The sequence below is a fragment of the Thamnophis sirtalis genome, unplaced genomic scaffold (genome assembly GCF_051295495.1).
Source record: "Thamnophis sirtalis isolate CommonGarterSnake01/CBP01778 unplaced genomic scaffold, rThaSir2_p1.2 scaffold_8, whole genome shotgun sequence".
Classification (NCBI taxonomy): domain Eukaryota; kingdom Metazoa; phylum Chordata; class Lepidosauria; order Squamata; family Natricidae; genus Thamnophis; species Thamnophis sirtalis.
Genome location: NW_028261388.1, coordinates 8,957,000 through 8,984,173, shown reverse-complemented (window position 1 = coordinate 8,984,173; position 27,174 = coordinate 8,957,000). Strand labels below are relative to the sequence as shown.

At 45.8% G+C, this 27,174-nt stretch overlaps 1 protein-coding gene across 1 annotated transcript in view; it reads left to right on the top strand.

The window, feature by feature from the left end:
- CTSC (cathepsin C) overlaps nt 1-26,692 on the top strand; it is a 43,796-nt gene extending 17,104 nt beyond the window's left edge. The window contains exons 3-7 of the mRNA XM_087721070.1: nt 10,304-10,470; nt 12,612-12,767; nt 18,000-18,115; nt 22,128-22,259; nt 24,539-26,692. Coding sequence (XP_087577196.1) covers nt 10,304-10,470; nt 12,612-12,767; nt 18,000-18,115; nt 22,128-22,259; nt 24,539-25,041 — 1,074 coding nt within the window. The 3' untranslated portion in view covers nt 25,042-26,692. The remainder of the gene's footprint in view (nt 1-10,303; nt 10,471-12,611; nt 12,768-17,999; nt 18,116-22,127; nt 22,260-24,538) is intronic.
- The last annotated feature ends 482 nt before the right edge of the window (nt 26,693-27,174 follow it).

Sequence of the window (27,174 nt, the reverse complement as noted above, 5' to 3'; positions counted from 1 at the left end):
AATAAGAAGAAAGAAGAAGAAAGAAAATAAGAAAAAGAAAGAGCGAAAGAAAAAGGAAAGAAAGAAAGAAAATAAGAGAAAGAAAAAGAGAAAGAAAGAAAATAAGAAAGAAAAAGAAAATAAGAGAAAGAAAGAAAGAAAATAAGAAAGAAAAAGAAAATAAGACAAAGAAAATTAGAAAGAAAAAGGGAAAGAAAAAGAAAGAAAATAAGAGAAAGAAAGAAAAAATAAGAGAAAAAAGAATGGAAGAAAAAATAAATTGGGCAGAGTTTTTCTCCTTGTCCCTTTTCCAAATAATTTTGATTAGCGGGGACATGCAACATTTCCACGTCTGAGGACCTGCTGCAAGTTGCTTTTCTCAACGTGATCGTAACTTCCAAGTGGTTGTTAAATGGAAAGTTGTAAGTCAAGGACTATCAGGACAGCAGCTAGCAGGCACTTAGCCAACCAAACCTGATGGATATCAGGAAAAAGCGCAGCAGAGGTGGCTTTCGCATTACGCGGAGAGGAGACTACAAGGGAATCCAAAGCCTGTAGTAGAGATTAGGAAATTGTGCGTAGGCGAGAAATACAAGAAGTCGGTGGCAAATTCCTTCTGAATTGCTGGCCAGAAAATAGCAGGAACATGTCCATAAAGGCACCAGAAATTGGAGTATCATTCAGAGAATTCCCTTTTACCTCTGAAATATCTGAAATAGGATGAAATAGCCTCCTTCCATCCCAGAGTAGAAAAGCAATCTTAAATCACTCCTTACCAGGAATGGTGAATGTTTGCAAAAGCTGCTACGCTTTCCAGAGGGGGAAAAAACCTAGCTATTTCCTGTGAAGCACCTTCCTTTAATAATGAAAAAAATGTCTTTATGGTATATAGTGTGGGCCTGGAAGAAGCTGTAGCTTTTGAAAGCACCAGAGGCTTTCCTCAAGTCTCTGGGAGGGCAAAAACAGCCTCCCTTGGCTTCGGAGGCTCTCCAGAGGCTGGAAACACGCCCGTTTCTGAACTTATGGAAGTCCTGTTTTTTGCCCTCTCCAGGCTCCAGAGGCTTTTATTGAAGCCTCCTAGTGCCAAAAACGGAGCATGGGGGGATACGCTGCACACACACACACCGTGCTCTCCTCACGCATGCATGCATGCCTCCCATGTGCATGCATGCGCAGTGCAGCTACACTGGTGACGGCTTATGCATGCCATAGGTTCACCATAACAGGTATAGGGTCTCCTGCTTGAGCAGGGCCTGGATTAGGGAGGGAGGCAGAGAGAGAAGATGGATCTGTGTGTGTGTGTGTGTGTTTGTATGTTTGTATGTTTGTATGTTTGTATGTTTGTATGTTTGTATGTTTGTATGTTTGTATGTTTGTATGTTTGTATGTTTGTATATGTATGTACATACAGACATACATATAAATACAAACACAGACACACATACTTTTGAGATTGTCCATTAGAAGTTCCTTTTTAATGTCTGCCATTGTGTGCACAGAAAAAAGGGACAATAAAGCTTATCTTATTTGGTGGTTTAAAAACTAGGGTTTATTATTTTTATTTAATGTTCTTAATTTATTAAGAAATGGTAAATCCAACAGAAATTGTATTGTTCCGGTCAAGGCAATGGAACACATACAAAAATACACAGCTCAGTGTAAAAAATATCCTCCTACACCATCAAATTATCCCTAATAAGCCATTTGCAAGAATTGGAAAATCTCAAATGAACCATTGTATAGACAGGATTCCATGTCCTATTGCTACACTTGCCCAGTGGTGATTATATGCTAATGAACTGTTGATATTAAGCATGCAAATTAAATTCTTAAATCAATGAAAGAGAGATATCCAGTGGCTTAACCAACTGTTAACTTATGAAATTGGCACCCTCACAAATTTTAACCACTTTTAATAAATTTATGAAACTGGTCTTTGAGAAGGTACAGAGTTATAGCACAGCATAGCGTATTTGTTGTATTTTAAGAGCAGTAAAAATCATTTACTGTTTTATATAGAGAACAATAAAAAAGCCAGATTCAACTATCCTTTCTACAATTGCTGCAATTACAGGGTGTTTGTTCGTCTGCTTGTATGAAGTCCGAGGAATCTAGACTAAAATCGGATAGTCAAAAAAGCAATTGCAAAGAAGAGAGTAGTAATGAATATCCCAGTACAATGCCAAGAATCTAGCCCAACCTTTTCCTTTTAATGCCCTCAAAGGCAAATAACATAGTGGAATAAACCCCTTTTATTTAATTTACAGTGAATTCTTCTCCAGCAAAGTCTTTCCTCTCCCACAGTCTCTCAAGATAGTTCACAATTACCGACCTTTATCAGGCTTGGAGAGTGGCCAGGCCGATATCTTTCAGACGCCGCAATACTTGGCAAGATTGCAGGAATGAACTTGTTGTCTCCTGCAAACTCCACTCCCCTTTTGCTCCTCTTTTATTCACTATGGGAGGGGCCATTCACCATCCACCTGTGGCCTTACTCCCAAGTCCACCCACTGTTCCTTTGCCTGGAAACTCTGTGCATGCGCACACTGGGAACAGGCTCCAGCTGTTCTTCTGCCTCACTGACCTCTTGACTCCGAAGGCAGCTGATAAATGTCAGACGGCCATGGCCCCCTCTCTGCCTCCGATGCAGAGCCCTCATCTGAGCTTTCCTCAGCCCACAGGACTGGCCTATATTCCTTCCCAACCTCCTCACTGTCTGAATCTGCTGCCAGCTCTGCTGGCAGGCCACAACCATTAAAGAGGGATATAACCTAGAACTGAGGAGAAATTTCCTGTCAGTGAGAACAATTAATCAGTGGAACAGTTTGTCTCCGGAAGTTATGGGTGTTTCATAATTGGAGGTTTTTAAGAAGAGGTTGAAAAGCTATTTGTCCAGAATGCTATAGGGCTTCTACTTGAGCAAAGAATTGAAATAGAAGACCTCTAAAGTCTCTTCCATTATTCTGTAACACATGGCACAAAAGGTACTACTAGATAGCCACCATTTTTAGCTAACATAATGCTGTATGAAATATCTGCCAACGGCTTTAGTCTGCTTTTCACATCCGTTAACAGAGAAGACTTGGTATCGGCGCTTAGATTTCCTTGCCAATTAGAATCCCGTAAATGCTATTTAATCTCTTTCCTTCTTCCTTTGATCAAGGAAACTACATTTTCCTTAGAGATCCCGTCGAAGGGAAGCTTATCTGACAATCTTCTGCCCTCACCAGACCTGGAATTATCAGCTACAATTAACAGATTTAGACAGGTCTGGGGGGAAATCAATTTGGACTAGAGATCAAACAGGTTTAAAGCCAGACCTAAGGTTTTATTGAAACCAGTCTCAAAGTGTAACACTATAGAGCAGGGATGTCAGATTCGATTTCATTGAGGGCCACATCAGGGTTGTGTTTGATCTTGGGGGGAGGCAGGGGGCATGGCCAGCTCAACGTTATTCATCGAGGCTCAGTTTTCTGCTGCAATGGCCTCCTGCAGATCTCTGCCCGTGGAAATGGAGTCCCGATGAGTTGCATGAGGCCTCCCCGAGTTCCGTTTTCACTAGCAGAGGCACCGCGGGCTGGTCCTTCACTGTTTCCAGGGTGGGCCTGTGGCAGAGGTGGTATTCAGCAGGTTCTGACCAGTTCTGGAGAACCAGTAGTGGAAATTTTGAGTAGTTCGGAGAGCCAGTAAATACCATCTGTGACTGGCCCCGCCCCCATCTATTCTCTGCCTCCCGAGTCCCAGCTGATCAGGGGATTTTGCAGTAACCTTTCCCGGGAATGGGGACGGAATGAAGATTTCACAGTATCCTTCCCCTGCCACGCCCACCAAACCATGCCACACCCAGCAAGCGACATCCACAGAACCGCTAGCAAAAATGTTTGAACCCCACCATTGGCCCGTGGGCCAGATCTAAGCACCCTGCAGCTCGCTTCCGGCCCTCGGGCCTTGAGTTTGACACCCCTGCTGTAGAGCATTTGGGGTAAACCTAATTAGAACTGAAATTGATGGAAGAAATTTAGTCCAGGCATCCTCAAATGGACCCCGTTATCTTTAGGCCTATAAATCTGAGCTCGGCATGAACTGAATTATTACCTCTCCTCCAAAAGCTTTGAGAGCTGCAGGGACTTAATAATCACCTTTCCATCTCGAAATACCTGGGAACAGCAACAGCAGTTCCTCAAGGCATTTTCAGTTCAATAATTGATGCCTATTCTTCATGCTGTTGAAGGTTGAATAATGCCCCCAGTTATTTATAGAAGCCTCGCTTGTTTGTTCTGAACGTTATCCAGTCTCCACCTCCAGAAGATGCTATAACTGTAAGATCATTCGAAGAAATCCGGTTCCACCCTAGAGGATATAAATGTTTGAATTAAAGGAGTGGCTTATATGGCACAAGTAACAGGTGTACTTACCAGGGACTTGAGCTGTGTTGGATAACATCCAACGAGGGTCTCCAATCTGCTGTCCTAACAAAATGGACATATTAGACCAGAGGTATCAAACTGATGGATGTGGTGGCTCAGTGGCTAAGATGCTGAGCTTGTCAATCAGAAAGGTCGGCATTTTGGCGGTTCAAATCCCTAGCACCACATAACGGAGTGAGCTCCTGTTACTTGTCCCAGCTTCTGCCAATCTAGCAGTTCGAAAGGACGTAAAAATGCAAGTAGAAAAATAGGAACCGCCTTTAGTGGGGAGTTGAGAGCGTTCCATGTGCCTTCAGCATTTAGCCAGGCCGGCCACATGACCACGGAGACGTGGGGTGGGCTTCAAAAATTTTAGCAAGGGGTTCTCTGCCTGGTTGCCGAGTGGGCGTGGCCATGGTGGGTGTGGCCTAGTCAGCCTCCTGCACCACGGCGGGGGGGGGGGGTGTTTTTGCCCTCCCGGGCTCTGGAGGCTGGAAGTGGGCCTGTTTCCGGCCTTCCCAAACTTCCGGAAGGCCCGTTTTTCACCCTCTCCGAGCCTCCGCCTGTGCCCTTCACTTACCTGCACCCAAAACGGGCTGCATGGGGACTCCTGAGAGGGGAGATGCGGGTTGGGCGGGGCCAGCCAGGAGTGGGATTTAGAGGAGATCTAAAGTGCACCGAATCTTAGCTAGAGGCTCTCCCGAACCCCTGCCAACCCCCACCAGCCCTCCCCTGACTGTACCCCACTGCTTGAGTCTTTTCCAGCTTTCTGTAGGGCAATATCCTGGCATCTTGAAACTTGGTTTATATATTCCTGCCATCGCTGGCCACGGCAGCTGGGGATGAGGGAAACAAATTGCAAGATACATGGGGGACATTTAAAAAACCCAACCCTTCCATTGCCTTTCAGTGCACGTGAAGTGTTAATACCACTTTATAATGCCTTGGTGAGGCCACACTTGGAATTCTGCATCCAGTTTTGGTCACCACAATGTAGAAAAGATGTGGAGACTCTAGAAAGAGTGCAGAGAAGAGCAACAAAGAGGATTAGGGGACTGGAGGCTAAGACATATGAAGAACGGTTGCAGGAACTGGGGATGTCTAGTTTAATGAAAAGAAGGACTAGGGGAGACATGATAGCAATGTTCCAATATCTCAGGGGCTGCCACAAAGAAGAGGGAGTCAAGCTATTCTCCAAAGCACCTGAAGGCAAGACTAGAAGCAATGAGTGGAAACTAATCAGAGAGAGAAGCAACTTAGAACTGAGGAGAAATTTCCTGACAGTGAGAACAATTAATCAGTGGAACAACTTGCCTCCAGAAGTTGTAAATGCCCCAACACTGGAAGTCTTTAAGAAGATATTGGATAGCCATTTGTCTGAAACGGTATAAGGTTTCCTGCCTAGGCAAGGGGTTGGACTAGAAGACCCCCAAGGTCCCTTCCAACTCTGCTATTGTATTGTATTGCTGTTTCTGCATGCGATGGCATTCTTAAAACCTCGCATTCGTGCCAACATGATTAATCACCATGGAACAGCTGATTCTCCATAAGTATAACTACCATGTCTTAAGGCAGTGAATTTCATGAATTATACATTGTGTGAAGATATAATGCCAGCGAACTGCATCTATTGCTATTCAATTGATTGGTCGAACAAGGATTAAGCTCTCGGTAGTGGGTGGGGGGGAGAGAAATTGTGAAATATTTTTTTTAAATGAATATAGGAAAAAGATGGGAGGGGAGAGAAATCTGTCTGCTTCCTTCAAAGCAATGCATAATTATCCGGATTCCCAATTACTTTTCCACCTTTTACTTCCAAGCTGCTATGATTTATCCCGGGTTACCCTGCATGAGGAAATGGTTCAGTGGCCCATTAAATTTATTTATGTATTTCTTCGATTTTTATCCTGCCTTTATTACTTTATAAGTAACTCAGAAGTCAGCAAACATATATTAAAACTCCTTCCTCTTTCTGTTTTCTCCACGGTAACAACCCTGTAAGGTGGGTTGGGCTGAGGGAAAGGGACTTGCCAAAAGTCACCCAGCTGGTTTTCCTAGCTAAAGTGGGACTAGAACTCACTCTCTCCTGATGATTGGCCCAAAGTCACCCAGCTAGCTTTCATGCCTAAGGCAGGACTAGAACTCACTGTCTCCTGGCGATTAGCCCAAAGTCACAGCTGACTTTCATGCCTAAGGTGGGACTAGAACTCACTGTCTCCTGGCGATTAGCCCAAAATCACAGCTGACTTTCATACCTAAGGCAGGACTAGAACTCACTGTCTCCTGGCGATTAGCCCAAAGTCATTCATCTGGCTTTCATGCCTAAAGTGGGACTAGAACTCACCAACTCCTGGGGATTGGCCCAAAGTCACCCAGCTAGCTTTCATGCCTAAGGCAGGATTAGAACTCACTGTCTCCTGGCGATTAGCCCAAAATCATTCATCTGGCTTTCATGTTTAAGGTGGGACTACAACTCACTAACTCCTAGTAATTGGCCCAAAGTCACCCAGTTGGCTTTCATGCCCAAGGCAGGACTAGAACTCACTGTCTCCTGGCGATTAGCCCAAAATCATTCATCTGGCTTTCATGTCTAAGGTGGGACTACAACTCACTAACTCCTAGTAATTGGCCCAAAGTCACCCAGTTGGCTTTCATGCCCTAGGAAGGACTAGAACTCCCTGTCTCCTGGTGATTAGCCCAAAGTCACCCAGCTAACTTTCATGCCTAAGGCAGGACTACAACTCACTGTCTCCTGGCGATTAGCCCAAAGTCACCCAGTTGGCTTTCATGCCCAAGGCAGGACTAGAACTCCCTGTCTCCTGGTGATTGGCCCAAAGTCACCCAGCTGGCTTTTGTGCCTAAGGCGGGACTAGAACTCACCGTCTCTTGGTGATTGGCCCAAAGTCACCCAGCTGACTTCCATGCCTACGTTGGGACTAGAACTCACCATCTCTTGGTTTCTAGACCACCATTTTAACCACCTCCACAAATTGGCTCTCCAAAGAGAGATGTCTGTAATGCGCACAATGTCAAGTCATCTTTAAGGACTGCTCTCCTAAAAGTAAGTGGACAAGGATAAAGAAGAAAGCTTCTGATTGTGGATCCCTGCTTTGTCTTTAGCCAAACCTTGGTGCTACCTGATCCAAAGAGATCTCCCAAGAGTAAGTACTTCAGGGACCAAGTATACAGAGCATCCTCCATTGGAAAAAAAAATCTATCAGAATGGCAGATACAGGCTACCTTTCCTTAAATTCCCATAGCAGAAAATTACAAATGTTACATTAGGTCATATCCTTGTGTACCAGGGGTGGGTTTCAACCGGTTCGCGGCGGTCCCTGCGAACCGGTTGGTCGGCGAACCCGGAAGTAAGTAACTTCCGGGAACGGCGAAGGGCCCACCCGCGCGCCCGCACTCCTTACCTGGTTTTGACGAGTTCTGCGCTTTCACGCATGCGCAGGACGCATACAGCGCCTGCGCGATCCTCCAGGAGCAGCTGGAGCATCGCACAGACGCTAGTACACATGCGTGCGCTGCGCGCATGCATGCATGCGCTAGGACGCCGCCGGCCCCGTTCCAACCGAACTGGTTGGAACGGGGCGAGAAGCCCACCCCTGTTGTGTACGATGGAAAGCTTTGATCTCTGTTGTTTTGCCATTTCTTACTGTTCCTTTCCATTTGCTATCATTGCTGATCCTCTCATCCTTTCCTACCACCAAAGTCTGTTTCAACTGAAAAAAATCTTCATTTGCATTTCTACTGTAATTTACAGTAAGATAATTCTCCTGCTATGACACAACAGATCTATTTTGGCTTTTAAGAAACCTTAGAATAACAAAAGTTAAACAGGATTAGGGGGGGGTTGAAGGCTAAAATGTATGAAGAAGGGTTGCTGGAATTACGTATGTCTAGTTTTAATGAAACGAAGGACGAAGGGGACAGGATAGCAGTGTTCCAATATCTCAGAGGCTTCCACAAAGAAGAGAGAGTCATCTATTCTCCAAAGCACCCAAGGGTAGGATATAGGTGGAAACTAATCAGGGAGAGAACCAACCTAGGATTAAGAAAAAAAAATTCCTGACAGAATGATTAATCGGTGGAACAACTTGCCTCCAGAAGTTGTGAATGCTCTAACACCGGAAGTTTTTAAGAAAAGGTTGGATAACTATTTGTTTGAAATGGAATAGGGTTTCCTGCTTGAGCAGGGGGTTTGGACTAGAAGACCTCCAAGGTCCCTTCCAACACTTATTATTCTGGACTTAGACATAGAACAGCCATCCAGAATTAATAATACCCCTGTAGTTGATGGATTATGAAGAAAGGCTGTTTCTTCAGTCATGGAGAAGTTAGAGAAAATCACCTGGCATAAGATTGGCTTGTTAGCAATAGCAGTAGCAGTTAGACTTATATACACCGCTTCGTAGGGCTTTCAGCCCTCTCTAAGCGGTTTACAGAGTCAGCATATCGCCCCCACAGTCTGGGTCCTCATTTCACCCACCTCAGAAGGATGGAAGGCTGAGTCAACCTTGAGCCGGTGAGATTAGAACCACTGAACTGCAGATAACAGTCAGCTGAAGTGGCCTGCAGTACTGCGCCACCTCGGCTCATTCATCCCACTGTGTTTTTACTAAACCTTCATTCCCTAATGAGATGATCTCCCATAGGGGATACAGATAGTATAAGACTATCCATGAGAACCATCAGAGTTGGTAGTTAAGGTGTTGGGTTAGAAGAAACCGCAGTTCAAGTCCATTCTGTAGAGCAGGGATGTCAAACTGGATTTCTTTGAAGGGTGGTAGTTCTCCACGGGCCGCTGGGGGGGATGGCGGTGTGTGTGTGGGGGGGACAGATGCCTCCTGCAGCACCCCGCCGACCAAAATGGGGTGCAGGGCTCAGTTCCTGGCCTGTTTTCAGCCAGGTTTTGGCCGACAGAATGCTGAAAGAGGCCATGAAGGGTGAAAACGAGGTGTGTGTGTGTGTCTGTGCATGCGGCCCATTTTAGCAGTCAAAGGCACCACAGGCCGGCCCTTCGATATTTCCAGGCCGGCCCTATGGGCCGGATTGAAGCGGCCCGTGGGCCAGATTGAAGCAGCCGCGCGGGCCGGATGCGGCCCGCGGGCCTTGACTTTGACACCCCTGCTGTAGAGAATAAAGATGATTTTCATGGAGACAAGCCAGATCCAACCCCAGAGCCCAAACCCGAACTCAAAACAATCTAAAACAAGGAAGAAATCGCTCAGACGGACGCCATCTTAGTTTCCCAGCTGTACGTTGTGAAGAGAAGTAAAGAGACATCAGACTTAAAAGATTCTTTTACCACAGCAAATATAGCACAGCAGTTTTAACCTCCTTTGGAGTTACTTTCTTGCTCTGGCCTACCTGATAGAATTGATTTTTAGCCATGGATGACTTTGGGCCCGTCACCCTCTCCCAGCCCAACTCACTCACCTTGAGTGAATCAAAGCTATTAGTTTAGACAATACAAATAAATAAATCTGAGAGGACACTTCATTTGTGAAAGTCTGGGGATTGGATAACCAGTAGTGGTTTTGTAGGATTTCACTGGGGTTGAGGCCGGAATTCTTTCTTGCACGAAATCATCATCATCCTCTTTTAATGACCCCATAATCCTTTGCCGGGTGGAATCTGAAGAACTGAATAGGACTAGCAGAGTGTTTTAATGGCCAGCTGCCCTTCCTGTTGCCAATGCGGAGTTTTGTTCAGCAGATATATCCTCAATGTGCCCAGAGAAAGAAATATCTGCCTCTACCTAGGATCAAACTCACAGCCTCCTGATTATGAGGCGAGAGCCCCACCTCTAGGCCACCGCGCCATCCGATCTTTTGCCCGCAGTGACTCTGTGGAATTGCTGGTATCCCGTCTAAAATCCAATCTTATCTTGTCTTCTCTTCCCTTTTTAGTATAAAAAAGAGGGCTCTACTGTGACGAGTTACTGCAACGAGACTCTACCAGGCTGGGTGCATGATGTGCTGGGCCACAATTGGGCATGTTTCACTGGAATCAAGGTCTCCCCTTCAGGTCCCCAAGTCCGTGTCCATCAACTGCCTCCTTTGAAGAGCTCAAGAAGGTGAGTTCTTGTTTAGCAAAACAGCACAGAAGGCCTGCCTGTCCTGTTGTAATTCAAAATATTGCAGTCGGTTTTCCTCCAGGCTGCTATAGCAACAGTAATCTTTTTTCCCTCATTTTGATTAAGTGTCTCCTCAGCAGAGAATCTTGGTCTAATACAGGCCCACTCTGGAAACAGCGAAGGACCGGCCCACGGTATCCTCTGCCAGCAAAAACATGCTCCCAATCTCCATTTTCGGCTGGGACAGCCTCCTGCAGCCCTCTGCCAGGGAAAATGGAGCTCGGGAGGGCCGTGTGCGGCTTGTTTGTTCTTCGTAGATGTTTCTTTCCTGTTTTTTTCTTTGAAGACCTTTCACTTCTCATCCAAGAAGCTTCTTCAGCTCTGACAGGATAAGTGACTACAGACTTTTAGCTACACAATTTGCGATGAACACCCTTGGAATGGTGTGAGAGTAGGGATGGATTTCCAGAGAAAAAAAATTGCAGATTACAGGAACCAGGATCACTACTCAGGTGACCCTGAGGACACAGATAAACCTCCAAGTGGCCTCAACGACCCTCTAAAAAAGGATGACCAGCTGCCTGCAAGGAATATAAATCCTTCCATTCCCCACTAGCCTATCAGAGATGGAGAAGCTTCTTGGATGAGAAACAAAACATCTTCAAAAGAAAAGAAAAAAACGAAAATCCAGTTGCTTCCTGAAAATCGAGTTTAAGGCTGTTTACATGAAGTTTAAAGCGGTTGTTTGAATGCATTACATTGTGATTAAAACTAAAAAAAAATCATTTACAGCTAAGACATTACTAGCAATAGCACTTAGATTTATATACCGCTTTACAGTGCTTTACAGCCCTCTCTAAGCGGTTTACAGAGTCAGCTTATTTTCCCCAACTATCTGGCTCCTCATTTTACCCACCTCGGAAAGATGGAAGGCTGAGTCAACCTTGAGCCTGGTGAGATTTGAACTGCTGAACTGCAGCTAGCAGTCAGCTGAAGTAGCCTGCAGTGCTGCACTCTAACCACTCGGCTTTCTGATGATGATCATCATCATCTCCTTTTAACAACCTCATAATCCCTTGCGGGATGGATTCTGGGCAACTGAATGGAGCTGAGTGTTTACTGGCCAGATGCCTTTCCTGTCGCCAGAGCGGGGTGATATTCAGCAGACAGAATCTCAACATGCCCAGAGAGAGAAATATCTACCTCTACCGAGGATCGAACTCACAGCCTTCTGATTGTGAGGCGAGAGCTCCACCTCTAGGCCACTGCACCACTTGGCTAAAACCATGATGGAACATCCATAAATCCATCTGGCTTAGTTGGTTTTTAGCCTATTGTCCCATCCTGAGCTCGACAACTTCCAGATACCAAGACAAAATCTTGGATTAAAATTCTCATGTTGTTGGCTTAACATTGGTGGAAGACACTCATCCAATTTGTGTGTGCCAGATAACACAACATGCAATAGTACGTTCCAGCACCGTGGTGATGTTTTAAGACAAGTTAGGGTGTTGAATTTGGATATATCGTCTTATGCGTCTTATACTCCAAAAAATACGGTAGTTAGGGTCTTGTTAGGTAAGCTCCCCGTTGGGAGAGCGAGTACATTCAGCGAAGCGTTGCGAGAGTTGTGTTGGAGAACACACAAACCAGCATACAGAGACACTGCAGTTTAAATAGGCTTTTACTTTCGTAGAAATAGAGGTATCAGAGTCCATCAAACAGTCCAAGTCATACACGGATAAGACAGTCAGTCATCAATGTCTTTCAGTTAAGGGATAATCCAGATAACATAGTCCAGTATCATATAATCAGTTCGGTATTCAATTCAGTTCAGTTTGCTAACAGTTGCTAAACGTACAATAGCTCACGGCACTTTCTAACAGCCAGCTTCCAAAACACTCAGATCAGATCAGCCCAGCATCTAGCAAACGGAGAGCTAACAGTCATTCTGGCTCCCTCTTATGGCCGATTGAGGAAAACAGCAACCAATCACATTTTACAATATGATTTAAAGCAACAGGTACAACATTGTTACATGATTTATATATGGGCAACCCAACCGTTAGATTATATTCCTAACAGTTCTAATTGTAAAAACTGGGCTTCAATTAAGTAACTGACAACCCCCTTCTCTCCAGAATTCAGCAGAGGCGCCACGTGACCAACTATGATTTTGTGAAAGCCATCAATGCTGTTCAGAAATCATGGAAAGCAACTGCCTACAAAGAATACGACGGGCTTACTTTAGAAGACCTCGTTCGTAGAGCTGGAGGACTGAGATCCAAAACTCCCAGGTAAAGCAAGTTCCTTTGTCACTGGGTAGATTTAGGGAAGAGATGCGCTGTGGAGCCCAGAGGCATTTTTGTTCTTGACTCCGGACTTATTTGGTGGTTTTCAAAATGGTGATGGTGATAAAGACCCAGATAAAAGAAAAGATTGTAAACTGTGCATTTCTTTTTTTTAAAAAAAGATTTTATTTATTATTTTACAAACATATCATTGCGTGAACAGTGTGGCACCTGGGTATCATACACTCTGATACAAATAAAACCAATAGCATTAGTCGTAGTTATTACTTTCAACCCACTTATATATTTCTAATAGTAGTACATGTTTATATAAAATTGCAATCTCTCATTATTCAGTTATTCCATGTTTTCTCTTATTATTGCTCTTATTTTATTATATAAATGTGCATGCACTAATATTCCCCTTTTCTCTTATTTCTATCTCTTATTCTAACTTTTAATCATGTTATCCTTTGTTAAAAAATATTTTCTTTCTATCCTATCTGTTCTGACCCCCCTCCTTGCTTGTTCACAAACAACAGCCAGACAGAACTTCAAAGGAAATATCTTTATCAGTCCCGGCTCAAGCTGGCTGCGAGCCCAAAATAAACATAGATAAAGTCTCTGGCAAAAAGTTACACAGCCAATGCAAAAACAAAACTCTTACAGCAAGCCAGGTTCACAGAAAGCAAATCACTTATCCAAGTGCCTCTTTGAATCACTAACTCGAATAGGAACGGAACGGAACTTACGAACAAACAAACGACGAACAACGTTGACCTCTGCAACCAGAGCGTGGCACCATCAGTCCTTTTATCCGTAGGAGAAGACTCTTAACGAGCCCCAGCTGCATTGTAACCCTGCATCCTGAAATAACTCACAGGTTTCTGCTGAGTCACAACACCTATCTAACTTCTAATCATGTCACCTACCTACAAAAAAAAAAAGAAAGGAGAGAGAGGAAAAGCAAATCAAAACAACACGAAAAACGTAAAATCATCTATCCCTCATCTCCTGCCCGCTTCAATACTTTAATTGTAAACTGCATTCTGGAGAAAAGAATGGGTATAGCAAGCCTTGTCAACTACATTTATGTACATTTTAAGCTGGAAAGGACTGGAGGTCTTCTAGTCCAGCCTCCAGCTCAAGCAGGAGACCCTACTCCATTCTAAGACAAAAGGTTGTCCCTGTTCTCTTCTTAAAAACCTCTAGTGATGGAGCATCCACAACTTCTGGAGGCAAATTATAGCAATAGCAATAGCAGTTAGACTTATATACCGCTTCATAGGGCTTTCAGCCCTCTCTAAGCGGTTTACAGAGTCAGCATATTGCCCCCAACAACAATCCGGGTCCTCATTTTACCCATCTCGGAAGGATGGAAGGCTGAGTCAACCTTGAGCCGGTGAGATTTGAACTGCTGAACTAGCAGTCAGCTGAAGTAGCCTGCAGTGCTGCATTTAACCACTGTGCCACCTCGGCTCTAAATTGTTCCACCAATTAATTGTTCTATCTGAAAATGTCTCCATAGTTCTAGGTTTCTTCTCTCTTTGATTACTTTCTATCCACTGCTTCTTGTCTTGCCTTCTGGAGAATAGGTTGGCTTTCTTTTCTGTCTGGCGGCTCCTTAGATAGCGGAAGACTGCTATCATGTCTCACCTAGTCCTTCTCTTCATTAGTTTAGACATACCGAGTTCCTGCAATTGTTCTTTAGTTGTTTGAGCCTTCTAATCACTTCAGCCAGAGACACTCAAGAAATAAGGTAAGGCCACACGGTTCCACCACAAAACCGTGCTCGACTAAACCGCGCCCGACTAAACTGCGCCGCTGACATCATCAACAGGGCGACAACAGCGCAGAGACAGAAGCACGCTATAAACCCTAAACCTAAAATTAACACCTAAACCTAACCCCCCTAAACCTAACCCTAAACCTAACCCTAAACCTAACCCTTAACCTAACCCTAACCCTAAACCTAAACCTAACCCTAAACCTAACCCTTACCTTAAGTTAAATCGGCTTGCTTTCAAAGCGCTATTTAAAGCGCCCTTCTTTCTCCGCGCTGGCTGTTGTCGCTCTGTTGATGACATCAGCGACGTGGTTTAATTGGGCGCGGCTTAGTCGAGTGCGGTTTTGACGGGTCACGAGGCCACACTTGGAATACTGCATCCAGTTTTGGTCGCCACGATGTGAAAAAAATGTTGAGACTCTAGAAACTAGATTGCGGAGAAGGGCAGCAAAGATGATTAGGGGACTGAGGCTAAAATCTATGAAGAACGGTTGCAGGAACTGGGTAAGTCTAGTTTAATGAAAAGAAGTACTAGGGGAGACATGATAGCAGTGTTCCAATATCTCAGGGGTTGCCACAAAGAAGAGGGAGTCAAGCTATTCTCCAAAGCACCTGAGGGTAGAACAAGAAGCAACGAATGGAAACTGATCAAGGAGAGAAGCAACTTAGAACTAAGGAGAAATTTCCTGGCAGTTAGAACAATTAATCAGTGGAACAGCTTGCCTCTGGAAGTTGTGAATGCAAGTTTTCAAGAAGAGATTGAATAACCATTTATCGGAAACGGTACAGGGTTTGCTGCCTAAGAAAAAAGGTTGGACTAGAAGACCTCCACGGTCCCTCCCAACTCTCTTATTTTATTCTGTTCTGTTCTATTCTACGATGCAACTTGGCATTAAGTAGGCAGTGACAAACCTCAGTCTTCACCTACTCATTAACCGCTGGGTGGAGGAGGTTTTTTTTAGTGCCTGAAACATGTAATTGAGCACATGTTAAGGTGGGAAAAACATTCAGTGGGATGGAGGCATTACTTATCATTTCAGTTCTTCTTGGTCTCTGCAGCTCAACTGAAAAGCAATTTTATAGTGCAGTATTGAACCGTTCAAAATCATCACACTGTTTTAAGCGCTCCGCAGTCATTTTAAAGAGAAATGCGACCAGCCTTACACTCCTTGTTGGAACTGTGTTCAATTTTGCTAAGGGCTTCTTACTTTAGCCTTTAAAATGAAGTGCTTACTCGGCAGGGCAAAAGTGCCAATAACCTTTCTTTTTATCGGTTTGCTGTGATTTTATTTTACCTCTGCATATAACAAGAGCGTTCCTGTGGGACAACTCTTGGAAAGAGTTTTTTTTTCGCTACACAAGTAAGACCTCAGACAAAGCGACGCAAAGCTCAGAGCAATTAATTGTTCCCTTTGTCAATGTACACATTGGGGGAAGAGTGTGGAGGTCTAATGGTGTAAGACGTTGGACTTGTTGACTGGAAGTTCAGCAGTTTGAGTCCCCAGCACCACATGATGGAGTTGAGCACCCCTGTAGGAAAAAAAATATCCATCTGGTTCAGTTCCAAGCCGGGAGAAAGGCACTGGAATCAAAATGGTGGGTGATTGGAAAGCAGGTTTAACAGTGAAGCAGAACCACCAAGCGCATGGTTCTGGGCAGCTGACCACATGGAGTTGAGAGTGGAGGGTTTTTTTATACCTTCTCTTGGGCTTTGCACTTGAGTTTCCTGTTCCTGTGCAAGAACATGTATTCTATTGGCGATTGTAGGGGTTATGTAGGGGTCATACCAGGCTCGATAGGTTGTCTGAGCTAGGTTTGGTTGAAGTTTCTGAGGGTGAAGCAATAATTAGTGGCTTTGCCCTGTTTTGCCTCTCTGGTGGGGGCTAATTTGCCTTCGTTCAGAGTTTGCTGCAGGCAGTAATGGATTACTAAATCTGCATTTCTAAAAGCTGCCCCAGCTCAGTATCTTCTTGGGGGCAGGAGGCTGGGCATCTGACTTTTTGTCTCCCTTAAGATTTTTTTTATTTCTCAGGGGAAATATTTCATCCTGCCTTTTTTTTAAATATTCCTCAAAATATTTCATTCTTCTAGGAGGGGAAGGGTTGGCTTCCCACAGACGGATACCCCAGCTCCTGCCAACCCAGGAGTTCGAAAGCACGCAAATGCTGTCAGCGTTCCAAATATGATGCAGAATTAAATCAGAGTCCAAGGCAGAGTTATCCTTAAAGTTCCAATTTAATAAAACAGACATGTTGGCATCGAGCTATGGAATCCCAATTCTGAAACTTCCTGGGATTCCACCCAGTTGAAAGTTCATGGTCTTGTCCCCACACCCACAAATCCATCACATGGTCCAATCTTCTTCTTCCACCTGGCATCTCCACCCAGCTGGTTCCGGTCAGGTGCCAAGGTGCGGCGACGAAGAATAACCTTGAGCTTCTAGAAAGGAATTTTTTATTTTGAAAACAACACATTCTACCCCTTGCTATTCCCCCCCTTAATGAGAGTGCGGCAGGCTAAAGATTCTTAAAGGATCCGCTGCAGGCCTGACAAATGCGAGTAGATAAATAGGTACCAATGCTAACCTACACCAAGACGGGGATAGCAACAATAATATATATTTATTCCATAGAGACACATGAGGCTGTTAGTATCACTTCACCTGTTGGCTTAGAAAAGCATGTAATACTCAAAAGCCATAACTGAATATTAATATGGCATTTCCTGCTTGTTTTGTTTTAGTACTGGAACATTAAAAGGGTAAAGAGGTTGAGAACACAAACAGTTGGGGAAAAATTCTAAAAATTATCAAACTAGTGGGATGATGGTATTATTTTCACAAGTAGCAATAGCACTCAGACTTATAGATCGCTTCATAGTGATTTGTAGCCCTCTCTTACAGAGTCAGCATATTGTCCCCAACAATCTGGGTCCTCATTTTACCAACCTCAGAGGCTGAGTCAACCTTGAGCCGGTCAGGATTGAACTGCTGGCTGTGGGCAGAGTCAGCCTGCAATGCTGCATTCTAACCACTAACACCCTCCTGGGTCTTAGCATGACTATCATTTTATCTTCTTGATGTTTTGAATTGAGGCAAGTATTTATAGATTTTAGGGGGTTGCGGTGGCTCGGCAGTTAAAAGGCACTGAGCTTGTCAAGCTGACTGCCTGGGTTTGAGACCCAAGCTCTGAGCAACGGGATGAGCTCCCATTCCTGCCCCAGCTCCTGCCATCCTAGCAGTTCAAAAGCATGCAGATGCGAGCAGATAAACAGGTACCACTCCGGTGGGAATGTAACAGCGCTCTGCGCTTTGGCGTATAATCATGCTGGCCACATAACCACCAAGCTCTCTTTGGACAACGCTGGCTTCCTCAGCTAGGAGAGATGAACACTGCCCCCTAGAGTCAGACCTGACTGGACATTATCTTTTAATGGCCTTTTATTTCTCGTAGACCAAAACCTGCACCCCACACTTCTGAGATACTCAAAGAGGCTTCCAATCTGCCAGAATCCTGGGACTGGAGAAATATGAAAGGTGTGAATTACGTCAGCCCAGTACGAAACCAAGGTGCGTTCTCTTTCCCTCAACCCTGTTTTTCACTTAGCTGTTTTTTTGCAATGCTTTTCCAAAAAAAAACAAGTGTCCTTTTGCGGGCATTCATGGAGTTCTGTGGTTGTGTTTGTGCAATTGTGTGTTTGGGATAATTATCAGCCTCACGAAAAACACTGTGAATAACTCAGTGGCACAGGAGAAAAAAACGTAGCTATATGTTCATTAGTCTGTCGGTGGTAGAGAGAATTCAGCTCCAAATAGCATATTTACTGTGTTGGGAGTAAGCGGTAGACTTGAGATAATATTAGTGATTTTGTTCTGACCCAAGAAACAGATTGCCATGTCCCAGTTTCTTCTCCCCTCTCTTGTCATTTGTCCTTTATCATATACCTGGGCATACTAGGGCCATATTATGAATTATTGTAGTAGTATGTAGGAATGACCTTGGGAAACAGATGTTCTGACCTAGGCTTCCCCAAAAAGCACAAAGCAGATTCCTAATCCCGACAAAAACCCCTTTTATTAAACAAATGTGAATTCCTCTCATTCCCATTCAGCAAAGGCCTGGCAAACAGTCTTTCAAAGGTGAAGTTATGACCACTGACCTTATCTTGCTTGGAAAACTGCCATGTCAATATTTTCCAAGCAGTGCAAGGAAAGACTTGGCACAGAGTCTCTGAGATTCACGGACAGATCTTCATACTCCAGAAACGAACTAACAAACTAATTGTTTCCTACAAAAGCCCACTCCTCTTTCGCTCCTCTTTTATTCCCTATGGGAAGGCCCATTCACCGTCCACCTGTGACTTTACTCCCAAGTCGACCCCTGTTCTTTAGCTGTTCCCTTCGTCTGGCAACTCTGTGCATGCGCACACTGGGAACAGTCTCCAGCTGTTGGTCTGCCTCACTGATGTCTGACTCCAAAGGCAGCCTGATAACTGGCATACGGCCCTGGCCCCCTCTCTGTCTCCAACACAGAGCCCTCATCAGAGCCTTCCCCAGACTCCAGGACTGGCCCATGTTCCTCTCCAACATCCTCACTGTCCGAATCTGCTGCCAGCTCCGCTGGCCACTGCCAGGCCACAACAGTTACTCACTGAACAACTGCAGTGGTTCACTTGACCACCTTGGCAAGAAAGGTCACAAAATGGGGCAAAAAATTTTAGTTCACATCTGTCTCGCTTGGCGACAGAGGTTTGAGGTTCAGTTGGGGTCGTACGTTGAAGCCTACCATGTTTCCACAAAAATACGACATGTCCTCATAATACAGCCATGCCACATTTTTCTGGTGCACAAAAATATAACCACCACCACCCACATATAAGCCCCCTGGACAACCCCCCACCCCCAACTAGGCAGATCGCCGCTCGCCAATCTAGCAGTATCCCGAAGGTGCCAAGCCAGGGGAACCTGGGGGGAGGCAAAGGTGATCGCGTTGCTTGGTGCCTTCGGGATACCGCTAGGTTGCTGAGCAGTGCTATGTCCAGCTGAAGAATGGTGTTGCCGGGCGGCTACTCTCTTGCGAGCGGGCTCCCAAAGAGCCGGGCACAGCCTCAGGGTCGAATGGCTGTGTTGCACTGTCGCAGCAGCACAACACAACAGCCATGAAGCGACCACACTCATGAGCAGCCACCTGGAAAAAACCCTTTGCAGCCGGGCACAGTACCATTCACAGATCTAGAGGTATCGCCAAGCCGTGTGAGCGTCTATTCGCCGCCACCCAGCTCCTGCGGCTTGGCGCCTTCCAAATGCCAGTGAATGGCGCTCTGCATGGCTGGAGAGGGGGATTGTGCGAGCGGCTGTTTTGCAGGCAGCTGGCCCATAACCATAGAGCATGCGCCCAGAGTGTCCACTGCCGAAAAACTCGGGTTGGAAGCTACGGAAATACCCAGACTGGGATGGCAGCGGAGGTGCCCTGGCTCCGTAAAGAGAGAGAGCTGGGCCATGCATCCTGAGGCTAGGAGGCGGGTGAGCGAGAGCGGAACAGCCGCTCACGCAATCCCCCTCTCCAGCTGTGCAGAGCGCCATTCACTGGCATTTGGAAGGCGCCAAGCCGCGGGAGCCAGGCGGCGGCAAACAGACACACGGCTTGGCGATACCTCTAGGTCAATGAATGGCGCTGTGCCCGGCTGCAAAGGGCGTTTGCCGGGTGGCTGCTCGTGAGCGTGGTCGCTTCACGGCTGTTGTGTTGCGCTTCTGCGGCAGCGCAACACAGCCATTCAACCCTGAGCCTGTGCCCGGCTCTTTGGGAGCTCGCAAGAGAGCAGCCGTCCGGCAACCCCAAAACAATAAACCCTCCCCCCATAATAAAGCCCAAGCCATATTTTGTAGGTAAAAAGAAAATAAGACCCTGTCGTATTTTCAGGGAAACACGGTACAAAGAACCTTGTTCCCATTGGTCAACTTTACATTCTGCACATTTTACTCCAGAAATAAGGTGATTGAACTCAAATGGTACCTGCATAGGTGTAATTTTTTGAGTGGGGGAAAAAGGTGTTTTTCTCCTAGTGGGCTCACACCTCCTTTTTCCTCAAGAGGCAATTTGGCTTCTAAATATCACCCTCAAATCCGTGGCTCTTTTGTAAGGTACTTGGAATAAGTCTTTGGTGAGGGGAAAAAAGCACAATTCAGCTGCCTTTGGCCAGCAGGAAACTGCATTGTTCCACCACAACATTTTGTCAGGTTTCACAAAAATTCGGACTCAATTACGCGAAGTTCCAGTAGCGAAGCAGAAGGGGAATGAATAAACTTATTTCGCCTAATGCCGTCCTTTCCTTGGGTTGCTAAGCAGCTGATAGCGGCGGTGGCATTTCTGGGCTTCTAAAAAAAGCTGGGAGATTAGGCAGGGCTTTTAGCGCACTGAGTGTATTTTACTTTTATTTATCTAAGAAAAAAATCTCGCGCCTACGTATCCGTTCGGAGTGTAAAAGGCCTGTAGAGCCGGTTTGGACAAATGCTTTAAGGCAGCAGGAGGCCATGAGTTTTAATTCTACCCTAGACTGAGTTCTAACCCCACCTCAAGCGTGAAAACCAGCTGGGGGACTTCGGGCCAGTAACTCATATTCTCTTTATTCCAACTCATCTCACGGAGTTGTTGTTATTGGGGGGGGGGGGGAATAGGAGGGAGAAGGAAGATTACATACATTCGCTGATTTGAATTGTTTATTTAAAAAGGGGGAATATAAGTAAATAATAAACAAATCAAATAGAGGAGATTGTTATTTAGTTTGATTAAAATGTCTTGAAAAGTTTTTCCTGCTCTCTTTCTCTCTCTCTCTCTCTCCCCTCTCCCTCCAACCCTCCCTTACTCCCTTTCCCCCTCTCCTTTCACCTCTCTCCCTGCCTCTCTGACCCCTCTCTCCCTCTCCTCTCTCTCTCCTCACCTCCCCTCTCCCGCCCTTTCTGTCTCCCTCCACCTCTACTACCCTCTCTCCCCTGCTTCTCTCCCTCCCTCTCGCTTTCATTCCCTCTGTACCCCTCTCTCCCTCCCCCTCTCTCCCTTCCTCCCTTTCCCCCCTCTTCTTCCACCTCTCTCCCTCCCTCTCTGCCACCTCCCTCCCTCTCCCTTCCTCCCTCTCTCCCCCTCTCCTCCGCTTCTCCCTCCCTCTTACTTTCATTCCCTCTGTCCCTCTCTCTCCCTCCCCCTCTCCCTCCCTCCCCCTCTCCCTCCGCCTCTACCTTCCTTCCTTTTCCCCTCTCCTTCCACCTCTCTCCCTCCCTCTCTGCCCCCCTCCCTTCCTCTCCCTCCCTCCCTCTTCCGCACCTCACCTCTCCCTCCCTTTCTCTCGCCCTCCCTCTCTCCCTCCCTCTTCCTCCCCTCCCCCTCCCTCCCTTATTTTCTCCCTCCACCCCTCTCCTCTGCCTCTCTATCTCCCTCTCACTTTCATTCCCTCTGTCCCCCCTCTCTCCCTCTCTGTCTCTCTACCTTGCCCCTCTATCTCTTCCCCCCCAGCTCAGAGTTAAGGAGTTTCTCATTTCAAAGGAGCTGAGTGGTTGGCTGGCCTTATTCCCCCATTCCTCTCCACAGGCTCCTGCGGCAGCTGCTATGCCTTTGCTTCGATGGGCATGCTGGAAGCCAGGATTCGCATCCTCACCAACAATTCCCAGATGTCAACACTGAGCCCTCAGCAAGTTGTTTCCTGCAGTGAATACTCCCAAGGTAAAGTAGGGTGGGTAGCATCTGGATTTGGGGGTGGGGATAAAAAAACCTCGGGGCACATTTTGAATTGACCGCCGATTGAAGGTAAGCAGAAGAGAAGGGTAGAGAGGCCGATGCCTGCCCATCATGTGGGTAGAAATACAGAGACGCTAAACCTTCTAGCATGCAAGAACAAGACAACTGGTGTGTAGAACGTCCTAACCAATTTAACCATTGTGATGGAGGTAGATATTAAAGCCATTTTGGATTTTTGAAATTTGAAATTTAATAAAATTCGTATGCCGCCCAATCCCGTAGGACTCTGGGCGGCTTACAGAAACAAGATAAAAAAAAACATTTAAGAAAATTTTAAAATAAAAATACAGTTACTAAAGTTACACACCAACCATGCTGTCTAGGTGGGGCTGGACATTAATCAACAGCCCCAGGCCTGCTGGAACAGCCAAGTTTTGGTGGCTTTTCGGAAGGCCGGGAGAGTGGTAAGGGTCCGGATCTCCACGGGTAGATCGTTCCACAGGGCCGGTGCAGCTACAGAGAAGGCCCTCCCCCGAGGGGCCACCAGCTGGCATTGTCCGGCCGACGGCACCCGGAGGAGGCCCAACCTGTGTGATCTTGTTGGTGGTTGGGAGGTAAGTGGCAGGAGCCAGTCTCTCAGGTAGCCAGGCCCTAAACCATGTAGGGCTTTAAAAGTAATGACTAGCACCTTGAAGCGCGTTCGGAGACCAATAGGGAGCCAGTGCAGCTCGCGGAGGATGGGTGTAACATGGGTGTATCTAGGTACAGCCAGTATCGCTCGCGCGGCTGCATTCTGGACCAGCTGTAGTCTTCGAACACTCTTCAGGGGCAGCCCCATGTAGAATTGAGGTTGGAAGACAAAACACCTGGAGCAGAGGTGTCAAACTAGCGGACCTTTATAATAAGAACCTAATGTCAGTATTCCAAGTAATACATCCATGGCAAACAAAATTCAAGGGCAGGTAGATTCCTCAAAAAATAGTTTTATTTGGATATATCATATTGGCACAGTTCTGGTGAAAACCCGCTCTGAAGGTTCCTGCGGTTTTCACCTAATTAAAAGTAAAAAAATATGTCCCATCCCTAAGCAATCAGTCACATGGTCCAATCAAGGTTCCATCTGGTTGCCGGGTGACATCACTCCTCCGTCCTCTGACCAGGTGTGAGAACGTCCTTGGTTCCCAACAGAAAGTACCGTATTTTTGGGAGTATAAGACGCACCTCCTCCTCCCCCCCCCCCCAAGATGGTGAAAACCTGGGTGCGTCTTATACACCGAATACAGCATTTTTGGCCTCCCGAAACCTCACCCCCTTCACAAGAATGGATGTGCAGAGACTTTGGGAGGCCTGCAAAGTGCTCCTGGGGGGTGGGGAGGGCAAAAACGAGCAGAAAATGTGCTGTTTTTTGCTTGTTTTTGCTCCCCTCCGCCAGCCGCCAGGAGGATTCTACAAGCCTCCTAAAGGCTATGCATGCCCTTTCTTTGGCGAATTTTTTCCTTGTTTTTGCACACACACACACCCGCCAAGCCCCCCGGAGCACTTTGCAGGCCTCTCAAACTCTCTGCATGCCCTGTTTTCCACAAAAAACAAGGCATGTAGAGGGTTTGGGAGGTCTGCAGAGTGCAAAACCTTTAAAAAAAAAATTACCTCTTCAAAATCTTGATGCGCCTTATACTCTGAAAAATATGGTATTTTGTTTTGGCTACAAAGCCCCAGCTATCTCTATTCCCCACTCCCTATCCCTCAGCTCTAGTGTGGCAACACTGAAGCTTCCAAGATGGCTTTGGTCAGGTCAGCTTCAGGGTTGACACCTAACCCTCCACTCGACCTATTAGATCCCATAGATTAGGCCTCCTCCGAGTCCCATCTGCCAGTCAATGTCGACTGGCAACCACGCAGAGGAGAGCCTTCTCAGTGGCAGCTCCGACCCTATGGAACGATCTCCCCGTGGAGATTCGCACCCTCACCACCCTCCAGACCTTCCGCACAGCCCTCAAAATCTGGCTATCCCGTCAGGCCTGGGGCTAAAGACTGTAACCCACCCGAATGGTATGAATGTTGTGTTTTTAATGACGTACTGTCCTACGTGTTAATGTTTGTTTCCCCCCCCCCCTTTTCGAGTTGTAAGCCGCCCTGAGTCTCCCCAGGGAAAAGGGCGGCATATAAATAAACTTCTCAATCTCAACCCTTCGAGACTTCTTCAAGTTGTACAGTTAAAACTTTCCGGAATTGTTCTTATTTTTCTTTCTTTCTTCCTGTTTTAGGTTGCGATGGTGGATTTCCTTACCTTATTGCTGGAAAATACCTGCAGGATTTTGGCGTTGTGGAGGAGGACTGCTTTCCTTACAAAGGCATGGATTCCCCCTGCACTCCGGTGAACGACTGTTACCACTACTACACCTCCAACTATTACTACGTGGGAGGGTTTTATGGCGGGTGCAACGAAGCCCTGATGAAACTGGAGCTCATCAAGCACGGGCCGATGGCTGTTGCTTTCGAAGTCTATAATGACTTCATGTACTACTCGGGAGGAATCTACCACCACACAGGCCTGATGGATCCTTTTAACCCTTTCGAACTGACCAATCACGCCGTTTTGCTGGTGGGGTACGGCAGCGATCCCCATTCCGGTGAGCCGTTCTGGATTGTGAAGAACAGTTGGGGAACGTCTTGGGGTGAAGAAGGGTATTTCCGGATCCGGAGAGGCTCTGACGAATGCGCGATAGAGAGCATTGCAGTGGCTTCTACACCTATACCTAAAATATAGGGATTATCTCAGGTGGCCTCTATCCAGTGGCGGGATTCAAGTAATTTAAGTTCTCTGCCCTCATGATTTCTTCCAACAACCAGTTTGCCAAACTACTCAGAAAGTTAACAACCAGTTCTCCCAAAGTGGTGCGAATTGGCTGAATCGCACCACTGCCTCTTGTCTAGGGCGTGTCCACCCTAGAAGTGCAATGAATATTCCTTACAGCTAGTCCTTGACTTATGACCACCATTGAGCCCATTTCCGTTGCTAAGCAAGACAGGTGTTCAGTGAGCTTTGTCCCAGTTTACAGCCTTTTTGTTGCCCCTATTAAGGGATCACTGCAGCTGTAAGAGGGTTGTTAAGTCAATCCGACTTCCCTGTTGACTTTGCTGATTAGAAGGTTGGGAAAAGTGGATCACATGATCCACCCCGGACACTGCAACCGGCATAAGTACATGCCAGTTGCCAAGCATCTGAATTTTGATTTTGTGATGTCTCAGAGATGCAACAGTGGAAACGTTCATGAGTCATCTTTTTCTGTGCCAGTGTTAAGTCCAAACAAATTGTTCTAAATCAAGGACTACCTGTACATATTGGGCAAGGCGGATGGAGTTGGGATGAAGGAACCTTGACAATAGATTCCTGTTCTTAACTTTCAAGCAAGGATTGGCAGCCATGATTGAGAGCAAGCTTACTCATCATAATCGGTGGTCATTTCGGCTTGGCGTGATAAAACAGCCAATCACGATTAACACTCTTCTGCCATTACGTCAGGAAAGGACAGTGATTAAAATAGACTAGGGGAATGGTAGTGTGGAATGGAAGCCCAACTCTGACCTGATGTTTTCAACCATGGTTAGTTTAATGTCTACGGAGATTCTCAATCATCCAGGTCATGGTTGTCCCAAAGATGCTTTTTTCCCCCCAAAAGGCTCTAGGTGATCTTGGTTTTTCTTTTGAAGACATTTTGCTTCTTATCCAAGAAGCGCCTTCAATCCTAACATTTAGAATTGAAGAACTAACATTTAGAACCAACTCAGCTCAGTTAGAACTGAGTTAGAACTGAGAAAGCTTCTTGGATGGAACCATTTTCAAAGAAGAAAGCCAAGAACATTCAATTGCCTTTTTGTGGGGGAGGAAAACCATCTTTGGAACGTGGATCGTGTACCTGAACATTTCTTAGCCATATTAATCATGTTTCTTAAGATAAAGTGGTACACCCCGCTTCATGGAAGTAATTGGTATATTTTAATGTTTACAATCTAGCTATAAATTCGATTACAGTGTATGAAAACTGAATATTCAGTGTGTTTTTCTCCCACACTTCTTTTCCTTCGTGCCTTCCCCCCCCCTTTGATTTTTGCCAGAAATATTTTTCTAATCTGCCATAGTATTTTTTTTAATTGCTGTGCCTTAACAAAAGAAACAAAGAAACTTGAATGTAGAAGAGTGTGTCTCGCATGCAAAATGATTATATTTTACTGTGATTTTGTGTGTGTAAAAAAAAGGGAAACTTATAAAGTATCTTTTGAATGCAATACCTGGGATGACAACATTCATTTGATCCGCAATTTTGAGCACTGCAGTGCAGCCTTATTGTTTGCTTCTTTTGAAGATCATCAGGGTTTTTTTTATATATGATTCTGAAATAAAGAAATGTTTCTCCGTTGCCTTGGGAGTTCTTTAAATAAAGCTTTCTTATTGCCTCTTTTAAGACTCAGTGGGAGGTTGAAGAGGGGACACGATACTTTTGTGTGGGAACCATAGAGAGTTGCTGCAGTGGAATTACATTTTTTTAAGAACTTTTCTTCCTTGCAATATACCATCTGACAAATTTGGGCCTTTAATGCAATTTGTTCCTAAAGGTAAAGCTTGCACATATGTGCTCGTCGTTCCTGACTCTAGGGGGCAGTGCTCATCTCCGTTTCAAAGCCAAAGAGCCAGCACTGTCTGAAGACATCTCCATGGTCATGTGGCCGGCATGACTAAACGCCAAAAGCGCACAGAACTCTGTTCCCTTCCCACCAAAGGTGGTTCCTATTTTTCTACTTGCATTTTTTACATGCTTTTGAACTGCTAGGTTGACAGAAGCTGGGGCAAGTAACGGGAGCTCACTCCATTACGTGGGATTCGAACACTGAACTGCGTACC